The sequence below is a fragment of the Erinaceus europaeus genome, chromosome 11 (assembly GCF_950295315.1).
Source record: "Erinaceus europaeus chromosome 11, mEriEur2.1, whole genome shotgun sequence".
Taxonomy (NCBI): Eukaryota; Metazoa; Chordata; class Mammalia; order Eulipotyphla; family Erinaceidae; genus Erinaceus; species Erinaceus europaeus.
This window is the reverse complement of record NC_080172.1, coordinates 53,926,135-53,951,666: the sequence shown is the minus strand read 5'-3', so window position 1 is coordinate 53,951,666 and position 25,532 is coordinate 53,926,135. Positions and strand designations below refer to the sequence as shown.

Here is a 25,532-nt window from a genome sequence, read left to right as displayed (position 1 = left end):
TACTATAAAAGCACTGTTCAACTCTGGCATATGGTGGTACTGGGGATTAAACCTGGGACTTTGGAGCCTCAGGCACGAAAATCTTTTTGTGTCATTATGTTATCTCATCAGTTCAAGTTTTTTCTTTTTTTCTTCCTCCTCCCAAAGATTTTTACTTATTAGTGAGAGGGAGAAGGAGAAAGACAGAACCAATTCATGCCAGGAATCAAACACCTGGCTTGAGTGTCCAGTGCTTTCTCTATATTACTTCCTAGGCTGAAAAGTTGTGTTCTTTCAAGATTTATTTTGTTTTATGAGATCAAGAACCAGAGCATCACTCTGGTACATGTAACACAGGATAGAACTAAAGACTTCATGCTCATTAAGTCCAGCACTCTATCCTGACCTATAAATACTTCTTCCTCCCAACCCTAGATCAGACACCAGACAAGAGGGATCTTTCAATTTTATTAGATTGAAAAACACAAAACCAGTGGGAACTAGGGGAAAAAGATGAAGAAAGGAAAACAGAAATGGACTGGGCAAACATCAGAATTGACAAAGGGGATAAACAGGAAGGAGAGGGAACATTAAGAGTCCCAAGTCTGGACAAGAAAGGGGTTCTCTATGGACTCCATCTCTGCTCATTTGATGACAATTTTCTGGCGCAAAGCCCGGGACCCTGAGCTTGGGGGTGGCTCAGGAGGTGGTGGGCCAGGACCCAGAGCTGAGGCCGTGGGGGGTAGTCCATGGGCAGTGATATACTTCTTGTAAGCCTCCCGGATGATTTTGAAGGCTCGAGCGGTGGCATAGGGTATGTCTGTAACAGGGTCTCGGTACAGAGCTGGGCGGTGGGTCACTGGACAGACCTCCCGAACAGGGATTTTGGGTGGCCGCCCTTGAGGAAACCACTCCTCAAAGGTTGCATCATCACTGAAAGTGATGAAGGTGCGTGAGCAGTGAGCAGGGGGAGCAACAGGGCCGGTCCCAGCACGAGGCGTTGGCGCAGAAGCTGTGGGTGGAGGGTCGAGTCTGAGGGAGAGATAAAAAGCATAAAGGTTTGAGAAAAGGAAATAGGTGAAAAACAAAAATGATCATCAGAAAAGTGGAAAAAAAAAAAAAGAGGATGAGGAAGCAGAGTGAAGGAGCGGGGGTAGATAGAATAACAGTTATTGCACAGAGACTCTCATGACTGAGGTTCCAAAGTCCCAGGTTCAAAATCCCCTGCATCACCATAAACCAGAGCATAAACCAATGCTCTGGTAAAGAAGAAAAAAAAAAAAAAAAAGAGGCAAAAGCAGCACAGTGAAGGACATTTTGAGAAAATCTATAAAGAGACAGTAGGGGCTAGGTGCTAGGGCACCTTGTTGAGCATACGTTACCATATGCAAGGACCAGCGTTCAAGCCTTTGGCCCCTACCTATAGGGGTCAAGCAGGCTACAAGTGTCTCTCTTACTCTCTAACTCCCCTTCCATCTTAGTTGCTCTTTGTCTCTATCCAATAAGTAAGTAAATAAATAAATAATATTTTAAAAAGGGGGTAGGTGGGAAAAGGCAGTGGGGTTCGATGGATAAATAGAAAAAGGAGGAAACGTTAAGAAAGAAAGTGATAAAAGAGAAAGATACCCAAGTGTTAGAGCTATGTAGATAGAAAAAGCATGTGTGGGGGGTCGGCTGGTGGCGCAGCGAGTTAAGCGCACGTGGCGCAAAGCGCAAGGACTGGGGTAAGAATCCCGGTTCGAGCCCCCAGCTCCCCACCTGCAGGGGAGTCACTTCACAAGCGGTAAAGCAGGTCTGCAGGTGTCTATCTTTCTCTCCCCCTTTCTGTCTTCCCCTCCTCTCCATTTCTCTCTGTCCTATCCAACAATGAACAGCAACAATAACCACAACAAGGGCAACAAAAGGGGGAAAAATGGCCTCCAGGAGCAGTGTATTCATGGTGCAGGCACTGAGCCCCAGCAATAACCCTGGAGGCAAAAAAAAAAAAAGCAAGTGAGGGGTGTCAGGTGGTAGCGCTTCGGGTTAAGCGCAGGTGGCACAAAGCACAATGACCAGCTTAAGGATCCTGGTTCAAGCCCCCGGCTCCCCGCCTATAGGGGAGTCGCTTCACGGGTGGTGAAGCAGGTCTGCAGGTGTCTCTCTGTCTCTCTATCTCCCACTTCTCTCTCAATTTCTCTGTCTGTATCCAATAATAAATAATAAAAAGATAAAAAAAAAAAAAAAAAAAAAAAGCAAGTGAGGGAGAGGTCAGACAGTATATTGGTTATCATGCCGAGACTCCAAAGTCCCAGGTTCAATCCTCCGGCCCTACCATGAACCACAGCTGAGTAGTGCTCTGGCAGAAAAGAAAAAATAATAAAGAAGAAGAAGAAAAGAGGGAGTCGGGCTGTACCTCAGCCAGTTAAGCGCAGGTGGCACAAAGCACAAGAACAGACATAAGGATCTCGGTTCGAGCCCCCAGCTCCCCACCTGTAGGGGAGTCGCTTCACAAGTGATGAAGCAGGTCTGCAGGTGTCTGTCTTTCTCTCCCCGTCTCCCCCTCCTCGCTGCATTTCTCTCTGTCCTATCCAATGACGACATCAATAACAAAACAAAAAAAAAAGAAGAAAGTGAAATTTAACTGAGAGAATTTAAGTTGAATGAGACAGAGAAATCTTTTTAGGGAGTCGGGCGGTAGTGCAGTGGGTTAAGTGCAGGTGGTGCAAAGTGCAAGGACCAACTTAAGGACACTGGTTCAAGTCCCCAGCTCCCCACCTGCAGGGGCATCGCTTCACAGGTGGTGAAGCAGGTCTGCAGGTGTCTGTCTCTCTTCCTCTATATCCCCCCCCTCTCAATTTCTGTCTCTATCCAATAACAAATAAAATTTTTTTTTTAAAAATCTCTTTTTTTGGAAGTCGGGCAGTAGCGCAGCGGGTTAAGCACACGTGGCACAAAGCGCAAGGACCAGCCTAAGGATCCTGGTTCGAGCCCCTGGCTCCCCACTTGCAGGGGAGTTGCTTCATAATCGGTGAAGCAGGTCTGTAGGTGTCCCCCTCTCTGTCTTCCCCTCCTCTCTCCATTTCTCTCTGTCCTATCTAAGGACATCAACAGCAATAAAAAAAAAAAAAAAAGGAAATAAATATTTTAGAAAAAATCTTTATCTTTTTTTTTTTTTAATTGCCTCCTTGGTTATCGCTGGGGCTCGATGCCAGCACTACAAATCCACTGTTCTGTTCGTGGAGGCCATCCCCCCCCTTCCATTTTACTTGACAGGACAGAGATAAATTGAGAAAGGGGAAGATAGAAAGAAAGACACTAGTATCCCCCTTGCAGGTAGGGTGTAGAGTAGGGTCTGGAACCCAGGTCCTTACACATGGTGCACTTAACCAGGTATGCCCCTTTATTTATTTATTTATTTATTTATTTATTTATACCTCCAGGGTTATCACTGGGGCTCAATGCCTGCACTATGAACCCACTGCTCCTGGAGGCCATTTTTCCTATTTTGTTGCCCTTGTTGTTAGTTATTTTGACATTGCTGCTGCTGTTGTTGGATAGGACAGAGAAAAATTGAAAGAGAAAGGGAGACAGGGGGAGAGAAAGACAGACACTTGCAGACCCGCTTCACCTCTGAAGTCACCACCCCCTGCAGGTGGGGAGCCAGGGGCTTGAACCGGGTCTTGTGCTTCATGCCATGTGTATTTAGCCCGATGCACTACTGCCCAACCCCCTTTTAATTTTATTTATACCAGAGTTATCATTGGGGTTCAGTGCACACATGATGAATCCACCACTTCCGGATGCCGTTTTTCCTCCTTTCTTTTTTGAATAGAAGGGAGGGGTAGAGAAGAAGAAAGCCCCTTTTTTTTTCCCCCAGAGCTGCAACTGCTCCTGAGCCAATTTTTTCACTCAGAGTAGTACTTGCCCCAGTGTAGTTGTGGTGCTCCCATGTGGTGCTGAGGCTGGAACCTGGGCTGCATGCCTGGCAAGGCAGGCACCCGACCCAGTGTGTAAGACCCAGGGTCTTAACTCTTCTATTTTTTAAAATATTTTTAAAAATATTTTATTTGTTTTTAATGAAAGGGCGCTAGTGCATCGGGTTAAGGGCACATGGCACAAAGCACAAGGACCGGCATAAGGATCACTCTGGTACATGTGCTGCTGAGGACTTAACTCGGAATGTCAAGCTTATCAACTGCATGACTTCCTGGACCACTTACTCACCCTTCTACATCCACGTTTTCTTCTTTGGGGCCTAGTTCCCCAATGAGTGGCACCGTCAGTGAATGGTAGGTGATTATGGGGCCTGGGCACTTCCGTTTTTTGTGAACCTGCTTCTTCTTGTCAGCCTCAAGTCGTTCATATGTCTCTTTAGAGTCAAAGTAAAGAACAAGGGATGGTCAGTTCCCTTTTTTTCTTTTCTTTTTAAATATTTTTTGTTTATTTATGAGAAAGACAGAAGGAGAGAGAAAGAACCAGACATCACTCTGGTACATGTGCTGCCGGGGATCGAACTCGGGACCTCATGCTCGAGAGTCCAAAGCTTTATCACTGCGCCACCTCCCGGACCATGAGTTCCCTTCTTTTCAACACAGTTCCTCCCTCTGTTCTTCCTGGATGCTTATAGTCTTTGCCCACCCAAATCAATGAGAAATACCCTCTAAAAACCTCTACACCGCCCACTTCCCCACTGTTCTGTTCACTCCACTGACACCGTCTCTCAAGTCCACCTGGTCCCTCACCCACTCAGAACTGTAAGACTTCAGCACATCACTTTTGATGAGGTGCCTGCACATTTTCTCTACAGCTATTCCCTCACCTGCTTGCCATCTAAGGCAGCACACTGGATCTTCTACTTGTCACAAGTTTTACTGTTCAGGCGACTTTATCAGATGAGGGGGCAGCAGGTGGTAGACCATGTGGTTGAGCGCATGTGTTACAGTGTTCAAGGACCTGTGTTTAAGCCCCTGGTCCCCACCCGCAGCAGGGAAGCTTCATGTGGTAGAGCAGGGCTGCAGGTGTCTCTCCCCTTCTCTCTTAACTTCTGTCACATCAATTTTTTTTTCAAATGTAATAAAAATAAATAAATAAATAATAGAGGGGCCAGGCAGTGGCACACCTGGTTAAAGGCACACATTACAGTGCTCAAGGACCTGGGTTCAAGCCCGTTCCCAACCTGCAGAGGGAAAGCTTTACAAGTGGTGAAGCAAGACTGTAATGTCTCTCTGTCTCTTTCCCTATCTCCTCCACCAATCTCTATTCCAGCCTCTATCCAATAATAAATAGAAGTATTAAAAAATCATAAATAAATAAATATTAGAGAGTGGGGAGTGGAGGAGATAACGAGGGAGAAAGACAGCACTGAAATTTCCTCCACCATGGTGGAGGCCAAGCTTGTACCTGAGTTGTGCACAAGACAAAGCAGGCAACTCTCTCCCTCTCTCTCTTTTAAGATTTTTATTTGTGGGAGTTGTAGTGCAGCTGGTTAAGTGCAGGTGGCACAAAGCGCAAGGACCGGTGTGAGGATCCTGGTTCAAGCCCCCGGCTCCCCACCTGCAGGGGAGTCACTTCACAGGCAGTGAAGCAGGTCTGCAGATGTCTATCTTTCTCTCCCCCTCTCTGTCTTCCCCTCCTCTCTCCATTACTCTCTGTCCTATCCGACAACGAAGGAATCAATAACAATAATAACTATAACAATAAAACAAGGGCAACAAAAGGGAATAAATAAATTAAAAAATAATTTTAAAAAAAGTCTTAAAAAAAAGATTTGTTGGGAGCCAGGCGGTGGCGCAGTGGGTTAAGTGCACATGGTGCAAAGCACAAGGGCCAGCCAGTGTAAGGATCCCAGTTCGAGCCCCCAGCTCCCCACCTGCAGGAGCGTCGCTTCACAGGCGGTGAAGCAGGTCAGCAGGTGTCTATCTTTCTCTCCCCCTCTGTCTTCCCTTCTTCTCTGTCCTATCCAACAACGACGACATCAATAAGAATAATAACTACAACAACAATAAAAAAACAAGGGCAACAAAAGTGAAAATAAATAAATACTTAAAAAAATTAAAAAGCAGGAGTTGGATGGTTGCACAGTGAATTAAGTGCACATGGCGTGAAACATGAGGACAGGCGTAAGGATCCTGGTTCAAGCACCCGGCTCCCCACCTGCAGAAGAGTCACTTCACAAGTGGTGAAGCAGGTCTGTGGGTGTCTTTCTCTCCCCATTTCCCCTCTTCTCTCTGTCCTATCCAACAACGATGACATCAACAACAACAACAACAACAACAACAATAAAAAACAAGGGCAACAAAAGGGAATAAAAAAATAAAAATAAATAAAAAAGCTTTTATTTATTGATTTATTTATTGATGAGAAAGATAGGAGAAAGAACCAGAATTAGTTTCTCTAGTAAGAAACTTCTTTCTGGGAGTCAGGCGGTAGCGCTGTAGGTGAATCACACGTGGCACAAAGCACAGGGACCGGCCCCCGGCTCCCCACCTGCAGGGGAGTCGCTTCACAGGCAGTGAAGCAGGTCTGCAGGTGTCTCTCTTTATCTCCCTGTCTCTGTCGTCCCCTCCTCTCTCCATTTCTTTCTTTCTTTCTTTTTTTAAGATTTTATTTATTAATGAGAAAGGTAAGAGAGAGAAAGAATCAGACATCAATCTAGCACATGTGCTGCCAGGGAACAAGCTTGGGACCTCATGCTTGAGAATCCAAAGCTTTACCATTGCGCCACCTCCCGGACCACCCCTCTCTCCATTTCTCTCTGTCCTAACAACGATGACAAAAAAAAAAAAAAGGGCAACAAAAGGGGAATTAAATAAACATAAAAAAAGAAATTTCTTTCCACATAAAAATTTTCAAAAATTATTTATTATTGGATAAAGAGAGAAATTGGAGGAAATAGTGAGGAAGAGAGACAGAGAGACACCTGCAGCCCTGCTTCAACTCTTTCTTAAAAAATATTTATTTGGGAGTCAGGCTGTAGCGCAGCGGGTTAAGCACAGGTGGCGCAAAGCACAAGGACCGGCATAAGGATCCCGGTTCGAACCCCGGCTCCCCACCTGCAGGGGAGTCGCTTCCCAGGCAGTGAAGCAGGTCTGCAGGTGTCTATCTTTCTCTCCTTCTCTCTGTCTTCCCCTCCTCTCTCCATTTCTCTCTGTCCTATCCAACAACGACAACAACAATAATAACTACAACAATAAAACAACAAGGGCAACAAAAGGGAATAAATAAATAAAATAAATACTTTTAAAAATATATTTATTTATTCCCTTTTTTGCCCTTGTTGTTTTATTGTTGTAGTTATTATTGTCACTGATGTCATTGTTCTTGGATAGGACAGAGAGAAATGGAGAGATGAGGGAAAGACCAAGGGGGAGAGAAAGATAGACACCTGCAGACCTGCTTCACCACTTGTGAAGCAACTCCCCTTCAGGTAGGGAGCCGGGGGCTCGAACTGGGAGCCTTATGCTGGTTCTTGCGCTTTGCGGCACATGCGCTTAACCTGCTGCGTTACTGCCCGACTCCCTGCTTCACCTGTTTTTTTTTTTTTTTTTAAGATTTTGTTTATTAATGAGAAAGATAGGAGAGGAAAAGTACCAGATATCACCCTGGTACATGTGCTGCTGAGGCTTGAACTCAGGACCTCATGCTTGAGAGTTCAGTGCTTTATCCACTGCGCCATCTCCCAGACCACCCTGCTTCACCTCTTATGAAGCTTCCCCCTACAAGTGTGAACCAGAGGCTTGAACCTGGATCCTTTCGCACTGTAATGTGTGTGCTTAACCAGGTGAACCACCACCTGGCCCCCCACATTAAAAAAAAAAATCGGGGGTCAGGTGGTGGCGCAGTGGGCTAAGCGCATGTGGCGCAAAGCACAGGGACCGGCGTAAGGATCCCGGTTCGAGCCTCCGGCTCCCCACCTGCAAGGAAGTCGCTTCACAGGAGGTGAAGCAGTTCTGCAGGTGTCTATCTTTCTCTCCCCCTCTCTTCTCCATTTCTCTCTGTCCTATCCAACAACGAACAACATCAACAAGGGCAATAATAATAACCACAACGAAGCTACAACAAGGGCAACAAAAGGGGGAAAAAAATGGCCTCCAGGAGCGGTGGATTCATGGTGCAGGCACCGAGCCCAGCAATAACCCTGGAGGAAATAAAAAAACAAACAAAAAAAAATCTTAAAAGAAAAAAAATCTTCAAAGTAGTTGAAATTAGTTTCATGTCTCTAACATCCATTTCATCAAGCCATTCCTTAAACAACACAGTTCTGTTTTGCCCCCTCTGGGCTATTCCTGTGCCCTTCTATGTAGTGATCAGTCTCTGACAGGTTTGCAAGATGACAGTGTGCAGTGTTTGATCTGTACTGTGATTTAAAGAAAAGTTTAAGGGTGGGGGTATATAGCATTAGGGTGAGATGGACAGCATAGGAACTGGGACCTCAGAAATTCAGATATGAAAGTCTGTTGCATAAGCACTATACTACCTCCCTGCCCCAAGAGAAGTTTCAATTAGTTGCTGACATTTAATTAGGAAACAGTGGGGAAAAAATAAATAAAATAAAATAAAATAAAGGAAACAGTGGGGGAGATAGCATAATGGTTATGCCTGAAGCTTCAAAGTCCCAGGTTTAATCCCCCACACCACCATAAAGTCGTAGCTGAGCAGTAGCTAGTCATAAAAATAGATAAAAAAAGAATCTGGAAATAGTGGTTAGGTAGTGACACATCTGGTTGAGTGCTCATGTTACTATGCTCAAATACCTGAGTTCAAGCATACAGTCTCCATCTGCTGGAGAGGGGAAGTTTCCTGAGAAGTAAAAGTAGGTCTACAGGTGTTTCTCTTCCTCCCTCCTCTTAATTTGTTTCCATAAATAAATAAATAAATCTTAATAATACATTTATTTATTTCCATAAATAATAAATCTTAATCTCTGTCTCCCCTCAATTTCTCACTGTCTCTATCTAAATAAAGATAATTTTTAAAAAAGTAATACTGTTTCTTTCTGGGTATGTGTGTGTTAATATATACCTACATACTCTCTTGCAACTAGGGTTACTTCAGGACTTGGTGCCTGTAAGACAATTCCACTGCTCCTGCTGGCCTTTATTTAGTTATTTGATAGAGACAAAGAAAGGGAGGAGGGGAGGAAGAGGGAGAAAGATATGTGCGGCACTGCTCTACCACTTGTGAAGCTTCCTTACTTCACATGAGGACTGGTGTTTTTTGTTGTTTTTCTTTAATATTTTATTTATTTATTAATGAGAACGACAGGAGGAGAGAGAAAGAACCAGACATCACTCTGGTACATGTGCTGCCAGGGATTGAACTCAGGACCTCATGCCTGAGAGTCCAATGCTTTATCCATTGAGCCATCTCTTGGACCACGAGGACTGGTGGTTTTAATCTGGGTCTCTGCGCACCATAATGTGCGCTTTACTGAGAGGGAGAGAGAGAATGCAAACACACACACACATACGTTTTTATTTCTTTTTAATTAAGAGTGGTCCAGGAGGTAGTGCACTGGATAGTGTTGGACTGTAAAGTGTGAGGTCCCAAGTTTAATCCTTGGCAGCACATACCAGAGTGATATCTAGTTCTCTAGCTCTCTCTCTCCCCCATTTCACTCATTAATATATAATTAAATATTTGGGGAAATAAAATAGCAATAATAATTAAGAAACAACTAGGGGAGTCAGGCGGTAGCGTAGTGGGTTAAGCGCACGAGGCACAAAGTACAGGGACTGGCGTAAGGATCCTGGATTGAGCCCCTGGCTCCCTACTGGCAGGGGAGTCGCTTCACAGGTGGTGAAGCAGTTCTGCAGGTGTCTATCTTTCTCTCCCCCTCTCCTCTCCATTTCTCTCTGTCCTATCTAACAACAACGACATTAATAACAATAATAACTCCAACAACAATAAAAAGGGCAACAAAAGAGTTAAAAAAAGAAAGAACTTGAAGGGAGTTGGGCGGTAGCGCAGCAGGTTAAACACACGTGGTGTAAAGCACAAGGATGGGAGCAAGGATCCCAGTTCGAGCCCCGGGCTCCCCACCTGTAGGGGAGTTGCTTCACAAGTGGTGAAGCAGGTCTACAGGTGTCTATCTTTCTCTCCCCCTGTCTTCCCCTCCTCTCTCCATTTTTCTCTGTCCTATCCAACAACAAACAACATCAACAATGGCAATAATAATAACCACAACGAGGCTACAACAAGGGCAACAAAAAGGGGGAAAAATGGCCTCCAGGAGCGGTGGATTCATGGTGCAGGCACCGAGCCCAGCAATAACCCTGGAGGAGGAAAAAAAAAAAAGAAGACAAAGAAACCTGGCAGTGCCGAATGTGCACTTTCACACAGCAGCAAGGGCTGAGCTGGGTGACTGACTGCTGCTCTCTTAATTCACCCAGTCCTGCTGGACCTGTGACACTGAACCACGGCACTAGCTGTGTCCTCCTACAGAGCCGAGACCGTGACTCACATCACCTACGCGTCATAGTCATGCACCATGTCTGTCAAGTTCTCAATAAATTATTTGGCAATGCGTATACCCATCAAGACAATCCTGGTCTGTGTCCTCTTAGTGAACTCCAAACTTCTTTTATGATAAAATCAAGGCCTTGTGCAAGTATGATTTCATTACTCTGCGTCACATTTCTATCCAGGTAGAGATGACACCATTGCACCTAAGTTTCCTCTGGTAGTACAGTACCTCCCATGTGATGCCAGGGACACCACCCAGTGAATTATCTACCAAGCCTCTTAATTTATTTTTTACCACAGCACTGAGTTCTGGCTTATGGTGAAAATGGGGATTGAACCTTAAGAGCCCAGAGCCTCAGGCATGAAAGTCAAGTTGCATAAACATTATGTATGTGGTCTCTTAAGTCCCCAGCACTCCCAATTTCTATGTCCTTAGACATACATGCTAGATAAAGCCTGACCAGAAATGATTTCCCAGGAAGCGAAGTCAGTGTCTTGACTTCACTTCTACTTGAATTCTGGTTGGTAGTTCTTCCTTCCTTTCTTGCTCTCTTAAGATTTTATTTTATTTTCTTAACCAGATCACTGCTCAACTCTGATTTCTGGTGGTGCAGTTGATGGAACCTGGGATTTTGGAGCCTCAGGCTACAGTCTCTTTGTAGAACCATTATGCTGTCTACCCCCAGCCGAGAGTTCATTCTTTCTCTTGAGCCAAACATCTACATTTTCTTCTGTCACTACCCTGTTCCTTCTGGAACTCCTGCTCTGTAATCAGCCAATTCATCTATATTCTTAAGTTCCTCATTCAGCATTCCTTTTACAAGTGCTTTACTGGAAACCTGAGGGGGAAGCTGAGAGTTCTCGTATATGTCTGTATTTATCAGGTCAGCACTCCTTACCCGGCCTGGAAAACCCTGATACTCCAATGCTCGAGTCCCAGTACTACCTCTCAGGCCACTTCACTTCTTTACCTCTGCAACAGTCTAGATTGCCTTCTCTCCCATTTGTCAGTCACTATCTCCTTCACTTAAGGTTTTGGTGATGGTTTCCACTCTTTCTCTAACTTTTTTTTTTTTTAAAGATTTTATTTATTTATTAATGAGAAAGATAGGAGAGAGAAAGAACCAGACATCACTCTGGCATATGTGCTGCCATGGATCGAACTCAGGACCTCATGCTAGAGAGTCCAAAGCCTTTTTTTTCTTAATGATTTATTTATTTCCTTTTTGTTGCCCTTGTTGTTTTTATTGTTGTTGTAGCTATTATTGTTGATGTCGTCATTGTTGGATAGGACAGAGAGAAATGGAGAGAGGAGGGGAAGACAGAGAGGGAAAGAGAAAGATAGACACCTGCAGACCTGCTTCACCACCTGTGAAGCAACTCCCCTGCAGGTGGGGGAGCGTGGGCTCGAACTGGGATCCTTATGCCAGTCCTTGCGCTTTGCACTGTGTGGGCTTAACCCACTGCGCTACCGCCCAACTCCCCCTTTCTCTAACTCTTATCATCTTAGGCCATTCTGTTCACTTTTGGCTACTGGAGATACTGGGGCATCAAATCTGGAAACAACTGCAAGTCCTGTGCACCATTCCACTACAGCTGCAGCCTGGACTTTGTCATGGTCTAAAACTACCCCAGTTCTGAAATATTCAAAATCACGTCTCAGATTCTGACCACAAGATCTTTAGTTGTTTTTATTTTTATTTATTTATTTTTATTTTTAAAAAATATTTATTTAGGGGAGCCAGGCTGTAGTGCAGCGGGTGGTGCAAAGCGCAAGGACCAATGTAAGGATCCCCAGTTCAAGCCCTGGCTCCCCACCTGGAGGGGATTCGCTTCATAAGCGGTGAAGCAGGTCTGCAGGTGTCTATCTTTCTCTCCCCCTCTGTCTTCCTCCTCTTTTCTCCATTTCTCTCTGTCCTATCCAACAACAGCAACAATAATAACTACAACAATAAAATAACAAGGGGAACAAAAGGGAATAAATAAATAAATATTTTTAAAAATTTATTTATGTGATCTGGGAGGTGGTGCAGTGGCTAAGGAACTAGACTCTCAAGCGAGGTCCTGAGTTCGATCCCCGGCAGCACATGTACCAGAGTGATGTCTGGCTCTTTCTCTCTCTCCTCTTATCTTTCTCATTAATAAAATAAATAAAATCTTTAAAATATATATATATATTTACTCCTTTTTGTTGCCCTTGTTGTTTTATTGTTGTAGTTATTATTGTTGTTGTTACTGATGTTGTCATTGTTGGATAGCAAAGAGAGAAATGGAGAGAGGAGGGGAAGACAGAGAGGGAGAGAGAAAGACACCTGCAGATCTGCTTCACCACCTGTGAAGTAACTCCCCTGCAGGTGGGGAGCCGGGGGCTCGAACCAAGATCACTGCGCTACCGCCTGACTCCCAAGATCTTTAGTTCTATGTGCTATATTCTGTATAGAATTTTAAAGGGGGGGGAGGTAATTTAATTTTGTCCCCAACTACATAGTACATAGGAAGATTTCTTTAAATTTTTATTTATTTATTTTACCATAGCACTGCTCAACTCGGGCTTAATGGTGGTGCGGGGGACTAAACCTGGGATTATGGAGACTCAGGCATGAGAGTCTCTTTGCATACCCATTGTGTTATCTACCCCCCGCCCTACTTTTTTTTTTAAATATTTTATTTATTTATTAATGAGAAAGGAAGGAGGAGAGAGAGAAAGAACCAGATATCACTCTGGTACATGTGTTGCCAGGGATTGAACTCAGGGCCTCATGCTTGAGAGTCCAATGCTTTATCCACTGCGCCACCTCCCAGACCACCCCACCCTACTTTTTAAATTCTTTTTTTTTTTTAATGCAAGTGGTTTCACTCACCTGCTTATTTTTCTTTAAAGAATTTATTTATTCATGAGAAAGATAGGATAGAAAGAACCAGACATCACTCTGGTATATGTGCTGCCAGGGATTGAACTCAGGACCTCATGGTTGAGAATCCAGTGCTTTATCCACTGTGCCACTACTTTTTTAATTCTATATACACTTGCTCCATCATTCATGAGGTTCCCCCTGTGTGCTGCCCATGGTGCTCCTAGGGATCAAACCCAGGGCCTCCATTTTTTTTTTTTTCCTGACTCCCTTGTCCCAAATCCCTCTTTCTCCAGTTCTTTAGGTTCTCTAGGTCTCAGTGATTCTTCTCTGTCCACCCTCTCCCCTATCCTCAAACCATAAACTAACCCAATGAACGCAAGTTGAGCTCCTCTGTGATCTTGGCCTCCCGAAGCAGCTCTTCCTGGGTCAGTGGCCGTTCACAGTGGGGCCCCTTCCGTCGCCGTGACTGGCCTTGCCTCTCCTGCACTCGAAGAAATGTCTGCCGGGTGTGCTCGGCTGTAGACTGACGCATGGACTTCCGACCTGGGGAAGGGAGTCAGGGAGGAAGAAGTCTTTGAATACGTCCACCTCCTTAAGTTGTATAAGCTTCATTTAAAAAAAAAAAAAAAAAAAAAAAGAACTTATTTATTCATGAGAAAGATAGGAAAGAACCAGACATCACTGTGGTACAAGTGCTAGCAGGGATTGCACTCAGGGTCTCATGGTTGAGAATCCAGTGCTTTATCCACTGTGCCACCTCCCGGACCACAGCTTCGTTTTTAAAAAATATTATTTATTATTACATTGAGACAGAGAGGAATTGAGAGGGGTAGGAAGAGATAGAGGGACAGAGAAAGAGACACACCTGAAGACCTGCTTAACCACTCACAAAACTTTTCCCCTACAGGTGGGGAACAGGGACTTGAACCTAAGTCCTTGCACACTGTAACATGTTCGCTCAACCAGGTGTGCCACCACCCCTCAGCATGTGTTTTCCCCAGTGCTATGAAGGTACATTTGCCCCAAATAGGGATTTTTTAAATATATAATCACAGTACAACTATCAACTTCAGTAAACATAATAGAGATGTGGGGCAGGATAGTGACATGCACAAGAACTCAGGTTCAAGCCTCTTCCTTAGTCACTACCTACCCCCTGCACCTGATTTATGGAAGGAAAGCTTCAAAAGCAGTGCTACAAGTGTCTCTTGCTATCTTCCCCTTCCCTCTCAATTTCTCTGTCTCCATGCAACAATAAAAAAAGTCTAACAGATGTAATAAATTTTAATAATTTATGTATTCATTGTACTTATTTATGACAAAGATAGGAGACAGCAAGAACCAGACATCACTATGGTATATGTGCTGCTGGGTATTTCACTTGGGACCTCATGCTTTGCAGCCCAATGCTTTATCCACTGCGCCACTTCCTGGACCTCTGGGTATTCATTTTAATGATAAGAGATGGGGTGGTGGGGAGAGACTGAGACCAGAGCAGTGCTCAGCCCTGGCTTATGGTGGTGCTGGGGATTGAATCAGGAACTGGAAATCCTCAGACGTGAAAGTCTTTTGCAGATCCATTCTGCTATCTCCCTAGCCCAGAAGTGTAATGTTTTTCATCATATTCCAATTTTGCCCATCAACCCAAACAACCCTACTTACTATCAGATCCATCATCCTGTAGCTCCAGTGGCAACAGAGCCTTCTCCTCTCGGGTCTTCTGTGAGCTGCCAGCTGGGGTGCTGACCTTTCGGGGCCTCAAGCTCTTAAGCGGTTCCTGGGGACAGATTTGATCAGACACCAGGGAGCAGAAGAGCTAAGATGAAGAGGATCTTAAGAGCACAGCAGCACTGTAGGAAATGGGGTTGGGTTGGGGGTGGGGGTACAGTGGGGCCCAGTGAAGAGGAATGAAAGGGCCAGAACTCGCCTGCACCTTATAGGCTTTGGTGACTATTCGGCGTTTTCTCCTTGGCTCCTCTGCTTCTCCATCACTGGATGGCTCATCCCCTTCGTCGATGTCAAAATCAGAGTCCACCTCGTCCTCTGTGTCTGACTGGTCTCCTTGATACTCATCGTCTCCTGATTCCTGACATAAGGAGGATAAGGTTCTTGATGGCAGAGGATCTTTTATTTTTTATCTTTATTTATTTATTGGATAGACACAGCCAGAAACTGAGAAGGAGTTAAGTTAACAAGAGGGAGAGACACACAGACATGTGCAGCACTGCTTCACCACTCATGAAGCTTTCCCCCTGCAGGTGGGACCAGGGACTCGAACCTGGGTCCTCGGCACATTATGACATGTGCTCTCAACTAGATGTGCCAACACATGCCCCCCCTTTAGATTTACTTATTTATTGGAGAACCAGAGCATCAGAGCATCACTTTAACATTTAAGGTACTAGGGTTCAAACTATGGACCTGTGCTTGAGAATTCATAGTTCAACCCCCCACACCAACATAGCCTAAGCTATGCAGTGACTGTGTGTGTGTATAATTCATTAAATATTTATTCATACTTACTTACATTTTTAGAGAGACAGAAAAAGAGAGAGTATGAAAAAGACAACATCACTGAAGCTTTCTTCATTACAGTGGTAGCCAGGCTCAAACCTGGGTCACACATATGACAAAGCAGCACACTAACCAAGTGAGCTATTTTGTTGGCCCAGTGTGGGTAATATTTAGACAATCAAGAGGAAAAAGAGAGCTGTGGACAGCTGAATAACAGGAACAAAAGTGCAAAAACAAGAACATGGGGAGTCGGGCAGTAGCGCAGTGGGTTAAGTGCAGGTGGCACAAAGCGCAAGGACTGGCATCAGGATCCCGGTTCAAGCCCCCGGCTCCCCACCTGCAGGGGAGTCGTTTCACAAGCAGTGAAGCAGGTCTGCAGGTGTCTTATCTTTCTCCCTCTGTCTTCCCCTCCTCTCTCCATAACAAGGACATCAATAACAACAATAATAATAACTACAACAATAAAAAAGGGGGCAACAAAATGTATGGAATGCTTACAAAAGGAGAACTTGGGGTTAAGCGCACATAGTACAAAGCATAAGGATCTGCGCAAGGATCCCAGTTCAATCCCCCCCCCCCATTCCCCACCTGCAGGGGAGTCGCTTCAAAGCAGTGAAGCAGGTCTGCAGGTATCTAGCTTTCTCCCCATCCTACCCCATTTCAATTTCTCTGTCCTATCCAATAATAATAATTTTAAAAAAAGCACGAAAGAATGGCCGCTAGGAGCAATGGATTCACAGTGTTGGCACCGAGTCCCAGCATAACCCTGGAGGCAAAAAAAAAAAAAAGAGAGAACCTGGGGAGTTAGGTGGAAGCGCAGTGGATTAAGCACAGGTGGTGCAAAGCACAAGGACATACATAAGGATCCCGGTTCGAGCCCACGCTCCCCCCCTGCAGGGGAGTTGCTTCACAAGTGGTGAAGCAGGTCTAGAGGTGTCTATCCTTCTCTCCCCCTCTCTGACTTCCCCTCCTCTCCGTTTTTCTCTGTCCTATCCAACAACAACAAAATCAGTAACAACAACAAAAAAAAAAACAAGGGCAACAAAAGGGAAAACTAAAAAATACATAGAAAAAAATTAATTCCCCAATAATAAAAAAAAAAAGAAAAAAAAAGAGAGAACCCACTAGCTGAGGTAGGGTGTGGTATAGCAGATAAAGCACTGGACTCTCAGGTATAAGGTTCAGAGCTGAATACCCTCAGCATTACATATATCAGACAGATGATCTGGTTTCGTTTTGTTTTTTGGCATTACTACACTGCTCTGAATCAACTTTTTCAGGGACAGAGACAGAAAGGAAAAGATACCACAGCACTGATGCTTCCGCCATAATCACTGCTGAGGTACAGTAACTCAGAAAAGTGGCTCGGTCCTCAGGTGTTTGAGGGCACCAAAAAGGTTGAAGACTGCCACTGTATGTGGTGAGGAGACACTGAAGAGTTGGAGAGAGAGGAAAACCGGCCAGCAGGTATGTCAGAAAACTTTAGAAGTGAATGTCTGGGCTCAAGTCGAAACTGTCTGGATCTAGGCTGTTATATTAGGACTAGGATGACAGCCACATTGAAGAGGAAAGGAGAAAAGCACTTGGAGGGTGGGCGGCTGGGTAGGGCAGCATCTAGAACACGTGGTGCTATTTTCAAGCAGTGATGCGGGCTAGCGGGCTGAGCAGGCTACAGTAGCTGCCAAAGCAAATAACAGACGGCCAGCACTTGGGACCAGGCGGAGTCCAGTCAGCTCCTCCAGGCTGATGCTCCTAATAGATAGCCTGGGAACACAGTAATCCTCTCGGCTCTCACTTGGAATTAAATCATATCACCAAAGGGGAATAGTTCAATCACACATCAGCTTAGTGCCCCATCAAAATGTTTTTACTGATTTACAGATATAATATCATTTCTTTAGCTTTTACCAAGTAAGGGTCATTAGTAGACATAACTAGATATCTGAATGTTTTCACAACATTGACCAGACCCATTTCTCTATTTCTTTTTTTTAAATTTTTTATATTTATTTATTTTCCTTTTTGTTGCCCTTATTTTTTATTATTGCTGTAGTTACTGTTGCTGTTATTGATGATGTCATTGTTGTTGGATAGGACAGAGAGAAATAGAGAGAGGAGGGGAAGACAGAGAGGGGGGAGAGAAAGATAAGACACCTGCAGACCTGCTTCACCGCCTGTGAAGCGACTCCCCTGCAGGTGGGGAGCTGGGGCTCCAACCGGCATCCTTAGTGGGTCCATGTGCTTAGCACCACCTGCACTTTACCCGCTGCGCTACTGCCCGGCCCCCTATTTTTTTTTTTCTTCCACCATGAATCCACCGCTCCTGGAGGCCATTCCCCCCCCCCTTTTTTGTTGCCCTTGTTCTAGCCTCGTTGTGGTTATTATTATTGCCACTGTTGATGTTGTTCATTGTTGGATAGGACAGACAGAAATGGAGAGAGGAGGGGAAGACAGAGAGGGGGAGAAAGACAGACACCTGAAGACCTGCTTCACTGCTTGTAAAGTGACTCCCCTGCAGGTGGGGAGGTGGGGGCTCGAACCGAGATCCTTATGCCGGTCCTTGCACTTTGCGCCACATGCGCTTAACCCACTGCGCCACCGCCCGACCCCCGTTTCTCTATTTCTTAGAAATAATCCTCCCTAAGATTTATATTGAGTAGATATTTCTCTCTAAATGATGTTTTCTTTTCTTTTCTTTTGCCTCCAGAGTTATTGCTGGGGCTTGGTGCCTGCACTATGAATCCACTGCTCCTGGAGGCCATTTTTTTCCTTTTGTTGCCCTTGTTGTCTATTGTTAATATTATTACTGTTGTTGTTAATATTATTGTTGTCATTGATGGATAGGACAGAGAGAAACTGAGAGAGGAGGGGAAGACAGAGAGGGCGAGAGAAAGACAGACACCTGCAGACCTGCTTCACCACCTATGAAGGGACTCCCTTTCAGGTGGGCCAGGGGCTGAACGGGGTCCTTACGCTGGTCCTTGCACTTGTGCCACGTGTGCTTAACCCGCTGCGCTACTGCCCCTAAATGATGTTTTCATACTTCTTTGTAAATAAAGAAGAAATCCAAGGTTTAGCTGTTAGAAAGCTCACAGCAGAATTAACTATCAATGTTTATCACCAGTTACCAGTTTAACAGAGTGTACCAGTATAATTACTTGTGATCTGTCTCTATTTTTACTGTTCCTGCTTTTTGTTTATACCATAAGCCTCCTTAAATCCTCTTTGGAAACATGAAGGGTACATATTAAATAACGACTCATAAATGACAGGAATAGGAGAATGGCCTTTGGAGCAAGGATGAGAAAGTTCTATTTTAAAGTAGTTAGTTGGGGTTGTCTGTGGATTCTATTTCCTTAATTTATCTCTCTCTTTTACTGAGAGAGACAGGAGGGCCTGTCTCTCTGTCCTGCTCAAGGGCCTTCTCTCTGTCCTGTCCAACAACAACAACAGCTATAACCAACAATAACACCCGGGAGTTGGGTGGTAGCGCAGTGGGTTAAGCACAGGTGGTGCAAAGTGCAAGGACTGTCGTAAGGATCTGGGTTCCAGCCCCTGGCTCCCCACCTGCAGGGGGTTTGTTTCACAGGCAGTAAAGCAGGTCTTGCGGGTGTCTCTCTCTACCCTTCTGTCTCCCCCTCCTCTCTCCATTTCTCTCTGTCCTTTCCAACAACGACAACAATAAGAACTACAACAATAAAACAACAAGGGCAACAAAAGAGAATTAAAAACTATATATAAATAAAAACAATAACAACCACAACAAGGACAACAAAATGGGAAAAACAGCCTTCAGGAACAGTGGATTCTTAGTGCTGGCACTGAGCCCCAGCGATAACCCTGGAGGCAAAAAAAAAAAAACCTTTTCACTTTCAATCTTTTTTTTTTTTAGTTTTATTTATTTTAATGAGAGCTACAAAGACCAGAGCACCTTGAACCTGGGACCTTGGAGCCTCAGGCATAAAAAGTCTCTTTGTAACCATTATGCTGTCTCCCCAGCCCTCAATCTTTTTTTTTTTTTTTTTTGCCTCCTGGGTTATTGCTGGGGCTCAATGTCTGCACCATGAATCCACTGCTCCCGGAGGCCATTTTTTCCCCTTTTGCTGCCCTTGTTGTAGCCTTATTGTGTTTATTACTGTTATTGTTGATGTCATTTGTTGCTGGATAGAACAGAGAGAAATGGAGAGAGGAGGGGAAGACAGATGGGAAGAGAAAGACAGACACCTGCAGACCTGCTTAACCACCTGTGGGAGTCAGGAGCCGGGGGGCTCGAACCGGGATCCTTCCACTGGTCCTTGTGGTTAACCTACTTCGCTATCACCCAAAGCATCGGACTCTTAAGGATTCAGAGGACCTAGTGGGGGTTGTATTGTTATATGGAAACTAGGGAATGTTATGCATGTACAAACTATTGTACTTACTGTTGAATGTAAAACATTAAATCCCCAATTAAAAAAAAAAATCAGAGTCAAAAAAAAGAAAGAAAGATCACAATTAAGATCATGAAAGTTATCAATAAGACTAGCAAAATAGTTCACTTGGACAGTGTATCTTCTCCATACACATGAGCCAGGTTTGAACCCAGCCTCTGCTACACTGAAGGAAATTTCAGTGCTGTGACCTTTTTCACTCTCTGCCTTTCTATCTAAAAAAAAAAAAAAAAGAAAAAAAAAGCAATAATCACTAGTAAGTCTCTCATATCCCTAATGAATAGCTCTGCAAAAAGTAGACTATGAAAATAAAATATTGATAAGATTTATATTCTTCCAGTTTTATTATATATTGTTGACATTTAAAGGGCACAACATTATGATTTGATATATGCCTACATTGTGAAATGATTTTCAGAATCAGTAAGTTAAAACATGTATCATCTGTGGTCCAGGAGGTGGCGCAGTGATAAAGCTTTTTTTCTTTTTTTTAAATTTATTTCTTTATTGGGGAATTCATGTTTTACATTCAACAGTAAATACAATAGTTTGTACATGCATAACATTCCCCAGTTTCCCATTTAACAATACAACCCCCACTATGTCATTTATCATCCTTCATGGACCTGTATTCTCCCCACCCACCCACCCACCCCAGAGTCTTTTACTTTGGTGCAATAACGCCAATTCCATTTCAGGTTCTACTTGTGTTTTCTTTTCTAATCTTGTTTTTCAGCTTCAGCCTGAGAGTGAGATCATCCCATATTCATCCTTCTGTTTCTGACTTATTTCACTCAACATGATTTTTTCAAGATCCATCCAAGATCGGCTGAAAACGGTGAAGTCACTATTTTTCACAGCTGAGTAGTATTCCATTGTGTATATAGACCATAACTTGCTCAGCCACTCATCTGTTGTTGGACACCTGGGTTGCTTCCAGGTTTTGGCTATTACAAATTGTGCTACCAAGAACATATGTGTACACAGATCTTTTTGGATGGATGTGTTGGGTTCCTTAGGATCTATCCCCAGGAGAGGAATTGCAGGGTCATAGGGTAGGTCCATTTCTAGCCTTCTGAGAGTTCTCCAGACTGTTCTCCACAGAGGTTGGACCAATTGACATTCCCACCAGCAGTGCAGGAGGGTTCCTTTGACCCCACACCCTCTCCAGCATTTGCTGCTGTTACCTTTTCTGATGTATGACATTCTCACAGGAGTGAAGTGGTATCTCATTGTTGTCTTGATTTGCATTTCTCTGACAACTAGAGACTTGGAGCATTTTTTCATGTGTTTCTCGGCCTTCTGGATCTCCTGTGGTGAATATTCTGTCCAAGTCCTCCCCCCATTTTTGGATGGGGTTATTTGTTGTCTTGTTGTTGAGTCTGGCAAGCTCTTTATATATATTGGTTATTAAACTCTTATCTGATGTACGGCATGTAAAGATCTTCTCCCATTCTGTGAGGGGTATTTTGGTTTGGGTAGTGGTTTCTTTTGCTGTGCAGAAGCTTTTTAATTTGATGTAGTCCCATAGGTTTATACTTGCCTTAGTCTTCCTTGTAATTGGATTCATTTCATTGAAGATGTATTTAAAATGTATGCAGAAAAGAGTTCTGCCAATATTTTCCTCTAAGTATTTGATAGTTTGTGGTCTAACATCCAAGTTCTTGATCCACTTGGAATTTACTTTTGTGTTTGGTAAAATACAGTGATTCAGTTTCATTCTTCTGCATGTTTCAACCCATTGTTTCCAACACCATTTGTTGAAGAGACTCTGCTTTCCCCATGTAATAGTCTGGGCCCCTTTGTCAAAGATTAGATGTCCATAGGTGTGGGGGTGATAAAGCTTTGGACTCTTGAGCATGAGGTACTGAGTTCGATCCCCAGCAGCACATGTGCCAGAGTGATGTCGGGTTCTTTCTCTCTCCTTCTATCTTTATCATAAATAAATAAAATATTTAAAAAAAAAAAGATTTTACTTGGGAGTTGGGCGGTAGTTGGTCTTTCTCTCCCCCTGTCTTCCCCTCCTTTCTCCATTTCTCTCTGTCTTATCCAGCAACAACATCAGTAATAATAATAATCATGATACAAGCAAAGACAACAGGAAGTCGGGCGGTAGTGCAGCTGGTTAAGCACAGATGGCACAAAGCGCAAGTACTGGCATAAGGATCCTGGTTCGAGCCCCCAGCTCCCCACCTGCAGGAGAGTCGCTTCACAAGTGGTGATGCATGTCTGCAGGTGTCTTACCTTTCTCTCCCTCTCTCTGTCTTCCACTTCTCTCTGTCCTATCCAACAACGATGACATCAATAACAACAAATAATAATCACAACAATAAAACAACAAGGGCAACAAAAGGGAATGAATATTTTTTAAAAACATGGGCAAGAAAAAAGGAAAATAAATAAAATTTTTTTTTTAATTTTTACTTATTTATAACGAAGAATGATAGGCGGAGAGAGAAAGAACCAGATACCACTCTGGTACATGTGCTACCAGGGATTAAACCTGGGACCTCATACTTGAGAATCCAGTGTTTTATCTACTGTGCTACCTCCCAAACCGCCACAGTGCACTTTTTAAATTAATTTATTTCATTTTACCAGAGCACTGCTCAGCTCTGGCTTACGGTGGTACAGGGACTGAACCTGGGAATTTGGAGCTTCTGGCACTAGTCTCTTTGCGTAACCATTATGCTACCTAAACCCCCCCCATAATGCATTTTTAATGAATATGATACCACACACACCTGAATGGGGAAAGCTTCACAAATGGTGAAGTGCTTCCAGTGTTTTCTCCCTCCTTCTCAATTTCTGTCTCTATAAAACAAATATTGAAAAAAAAAAAGTCAGGGGCTGGGCAGTGGCACACCTGGTTAAGTTCACATATTACCAGGCACAAGTACCCAGGTTCAAGTCCTTTCTCTCTCTTTTAAAAAAGGTGTTTCTTCTGTATTGTCTTTACTTATTTATTGGATAGAGACAGTCAGAAATTGAGAGGGAAGGGGGTGATAGAGACGGAGAGAGACAGAGAGACACCTGCAGCACGGTTTCACCACTTACTTGCAAAGCTTGCCCCCAGCAGGTGGGGACTGGGGGCTCAACCAGGTCCTTGTGCACTGTGACTTGTGCACTCAACCTGGTGCGTGGCCACCACCTATCCCCCTTCTTTTAGTATTTTATTTGATAGAAAAATTCAGAGGGGTGGGGTAGACAGGGAGAAAGACAGACACCTGCAGCCCTTGCCCATTATAACATGAGCACTTAACCAGGTGTGCCACCCCACCGTCTGGCTCCTCTCTCTTTCTTCCCCATCCCTCTTAACTTTTCTCTGTCCTATCAAAGCGTTAAAAAATAACTATTTTGGAGCATAATGGCTATGCAAAGAGACTCTAATGCCTGAGGCCCCCAAGTCCCAGGTTCAACACCCCCCACACACACACTACCATACGCTACGCCTGAGCAGTGCTCTGGTAAAAATAAATATTTTCAAAAAATAAAGTAGGGACCCGGTGGTGGCACACCTGGTTAAGTGCACGTTACAATGCACAAGGACCCAGGTTCGAGTCCCCCGTCCCCACCTGCAAAAGGAAAGCTCTGCGAGTGGTGAAGCAGTGTTGCAGGTGTCTTCCTGTCTCTCTTCCTCTCCATCCCCCCCTTCCCTCTCGATTTCTGGCTGTCTCTATCCAATAAATAAATAATGGTAATAAAATGTTTAAATGGTTTAAAATTTTAAAAATAATGATAAAATAAAGAAAAAACAACTCTCCACTGGCCCCTGCAACCTATCCCTATGCACAGGAAATAAACTTATAAATGACAATGTATTAATCATACGTTTAAATAATGAGAGTTGGAGGAGAGAAGTAAAGACCCAGAGCATCATTCTGGCACACGTGAAGCTGGGGAATATCAAGATCTCATGCACCACCCGCCCCACGCACATGTTAACTGACCAGCAGGGCATGAAGACTGTGAAGGAAATGGAGTCTCTTTCAAGAACAGTCATGGGAAGCATTTACACTGCAGTCTGCTGACAAAGACGCAGGCTAGCTTCTTCTATCGCTCTCTCTTTTCTGTGGCGAGATCTTATATCCCTATCTTTTCTTTTTTTCAGAATGAAAAACGAAGACAGAAGGAAGACGGACACCACAGCACTGCTGCACCGCCCGTGAAGCTTCTCCTTCGCGGTGATGCTCCCAGGTGGTGGCAGGGAGTCTCGAACCCGAGACCTCACGTTAAGCTAAGTGTGCGCTCTCCTCCCGGCCCCTCTCTCCCCTGGAGCGGTTCTTTTCTTTGCAAATTACCTATGATGAGAGATACAAAATGTCCTGGGCACTGCTCAGCTCTGGCATACGGCGGTGCTGGGGACTGCGCGTCAGGCGTGAAAGTCTGATGCATGAGCACTATGCTGTCTCCCCGGCCCGAGAGCGACTTCTCTGTACTTCAGGGAAGCGGTCTACACCGCGGGTCTAAGCCGAGACGCGAGGACGGTGCGAAGGCGAGAGGTGCGAGCGCAGATGGAGGCCCTCGCCAGTCTGAGGGCGCCCGCAGCGCTTCTCCGCCGGCGCCGGAGCCCCGGACCCGCCGGCCGCCGTCCCGGGACCCGCCGCGAGCCCACGCCCCGCCCCCTTCTTTGTCCGCCGCTCCATCCTCCCGGCGCCCTCCCCTCCCTTAGCCAGGACCGTCTCTTGCCTCGGTGAAGCCCCCGTAAGTCGTCTGGTAGAACTCATCCTCCTCCTCTGCCTCCAGGAGCCCAGACAGCCGGTTGCCCGCGGTCTTCCGGGGGGCTCGGCCCCCGGCCAAACTCATCTTGGCCAGCGAGCCTGCGCCGCCACCGGTGGAGGATCACCCGGCGCGGCGCTCGGCGCTCCACACCGCTACCTGCGGGCGGCCGGCGACAACGGAAGTTCCGGAAGTTCATCCTCTTCAGGCAGAAGCAACAGAGCGTCGAGAGCCGCCCGGCACGCCCCCACGCACGCTCTGTACTCCTCTCCCTGTTCCAGGTCTTCTGAGGATAAAGTGCGAAGTCCTACAAGCAGACTTTTGTCGTTTTTAAGGCTTTGAACAAGTTACTTTACCTCTCTGAATCACAGTTCTTTCGTCTTCCAAGTGAAACTAGCAATAGCACCTCTCTTAAAGTTGTCAGGAATATAAAATATATATTCCGTGGCCCGGGAGGTGGCGCAGAGGGGAAAGCATTGTAATCTCAAGCGTGAGTTGAATCCCCAGCAGCGCATGTACCAGAATGATATCTGGTTCTTTCTCCCCTCCTATCTTTCTCATAAATAAATAAATAAATAAATAAATAAATAAA

At 44.8% G+C, this 25,532-nt stretch overlaps 1 protein-coding gene across 2 annotated transcripts; it reads right to left on the bottom strand.

Moving 5' to 3' along the window:
• Positions 1 to 425: 425 nt before the first annotated feature.
• Positions 426 to 25,082, bottom strand: VPS72 (vacuolar protein sorting 72 homolog). 2 transcript variants are annotated; one of them, XM_007530640.3, is made up of 6 exons: positions 24,911 to 25,082; positions 15,211 to 15,363; positions 14,940 to 15,054; positions 13,644 to 13,820; positions 4,183 to 4,327; positions 426 to 1,011 (listed from the first exon to the last, which is right to left on the bottom strand). In XM_007530640.3, exons 1-6 carry the CDS (start codon positions 25,025 to 25,027, stop codon positions 624 to 626), a joined length of 1,095 nt encoding a protein of 364 aa, XP_007530702.1. In that variant the 5' UTR covers positions 25,028 to 25,082; the 3' UTR covers positions 426 to 623. The 2 variants fall into 2 exon arrangements, with proteins under 2 accessions (XP_007530702.1, XP_060057684.1); XM_060201701.1 differs by lacking the exon at positions 4,183 to 4,327 and having other exon boundaries at positions 697 to 1,011.
• Between the last annotated feature and the right edge of the window lie 450 nt (positions 25,083 to 25,532).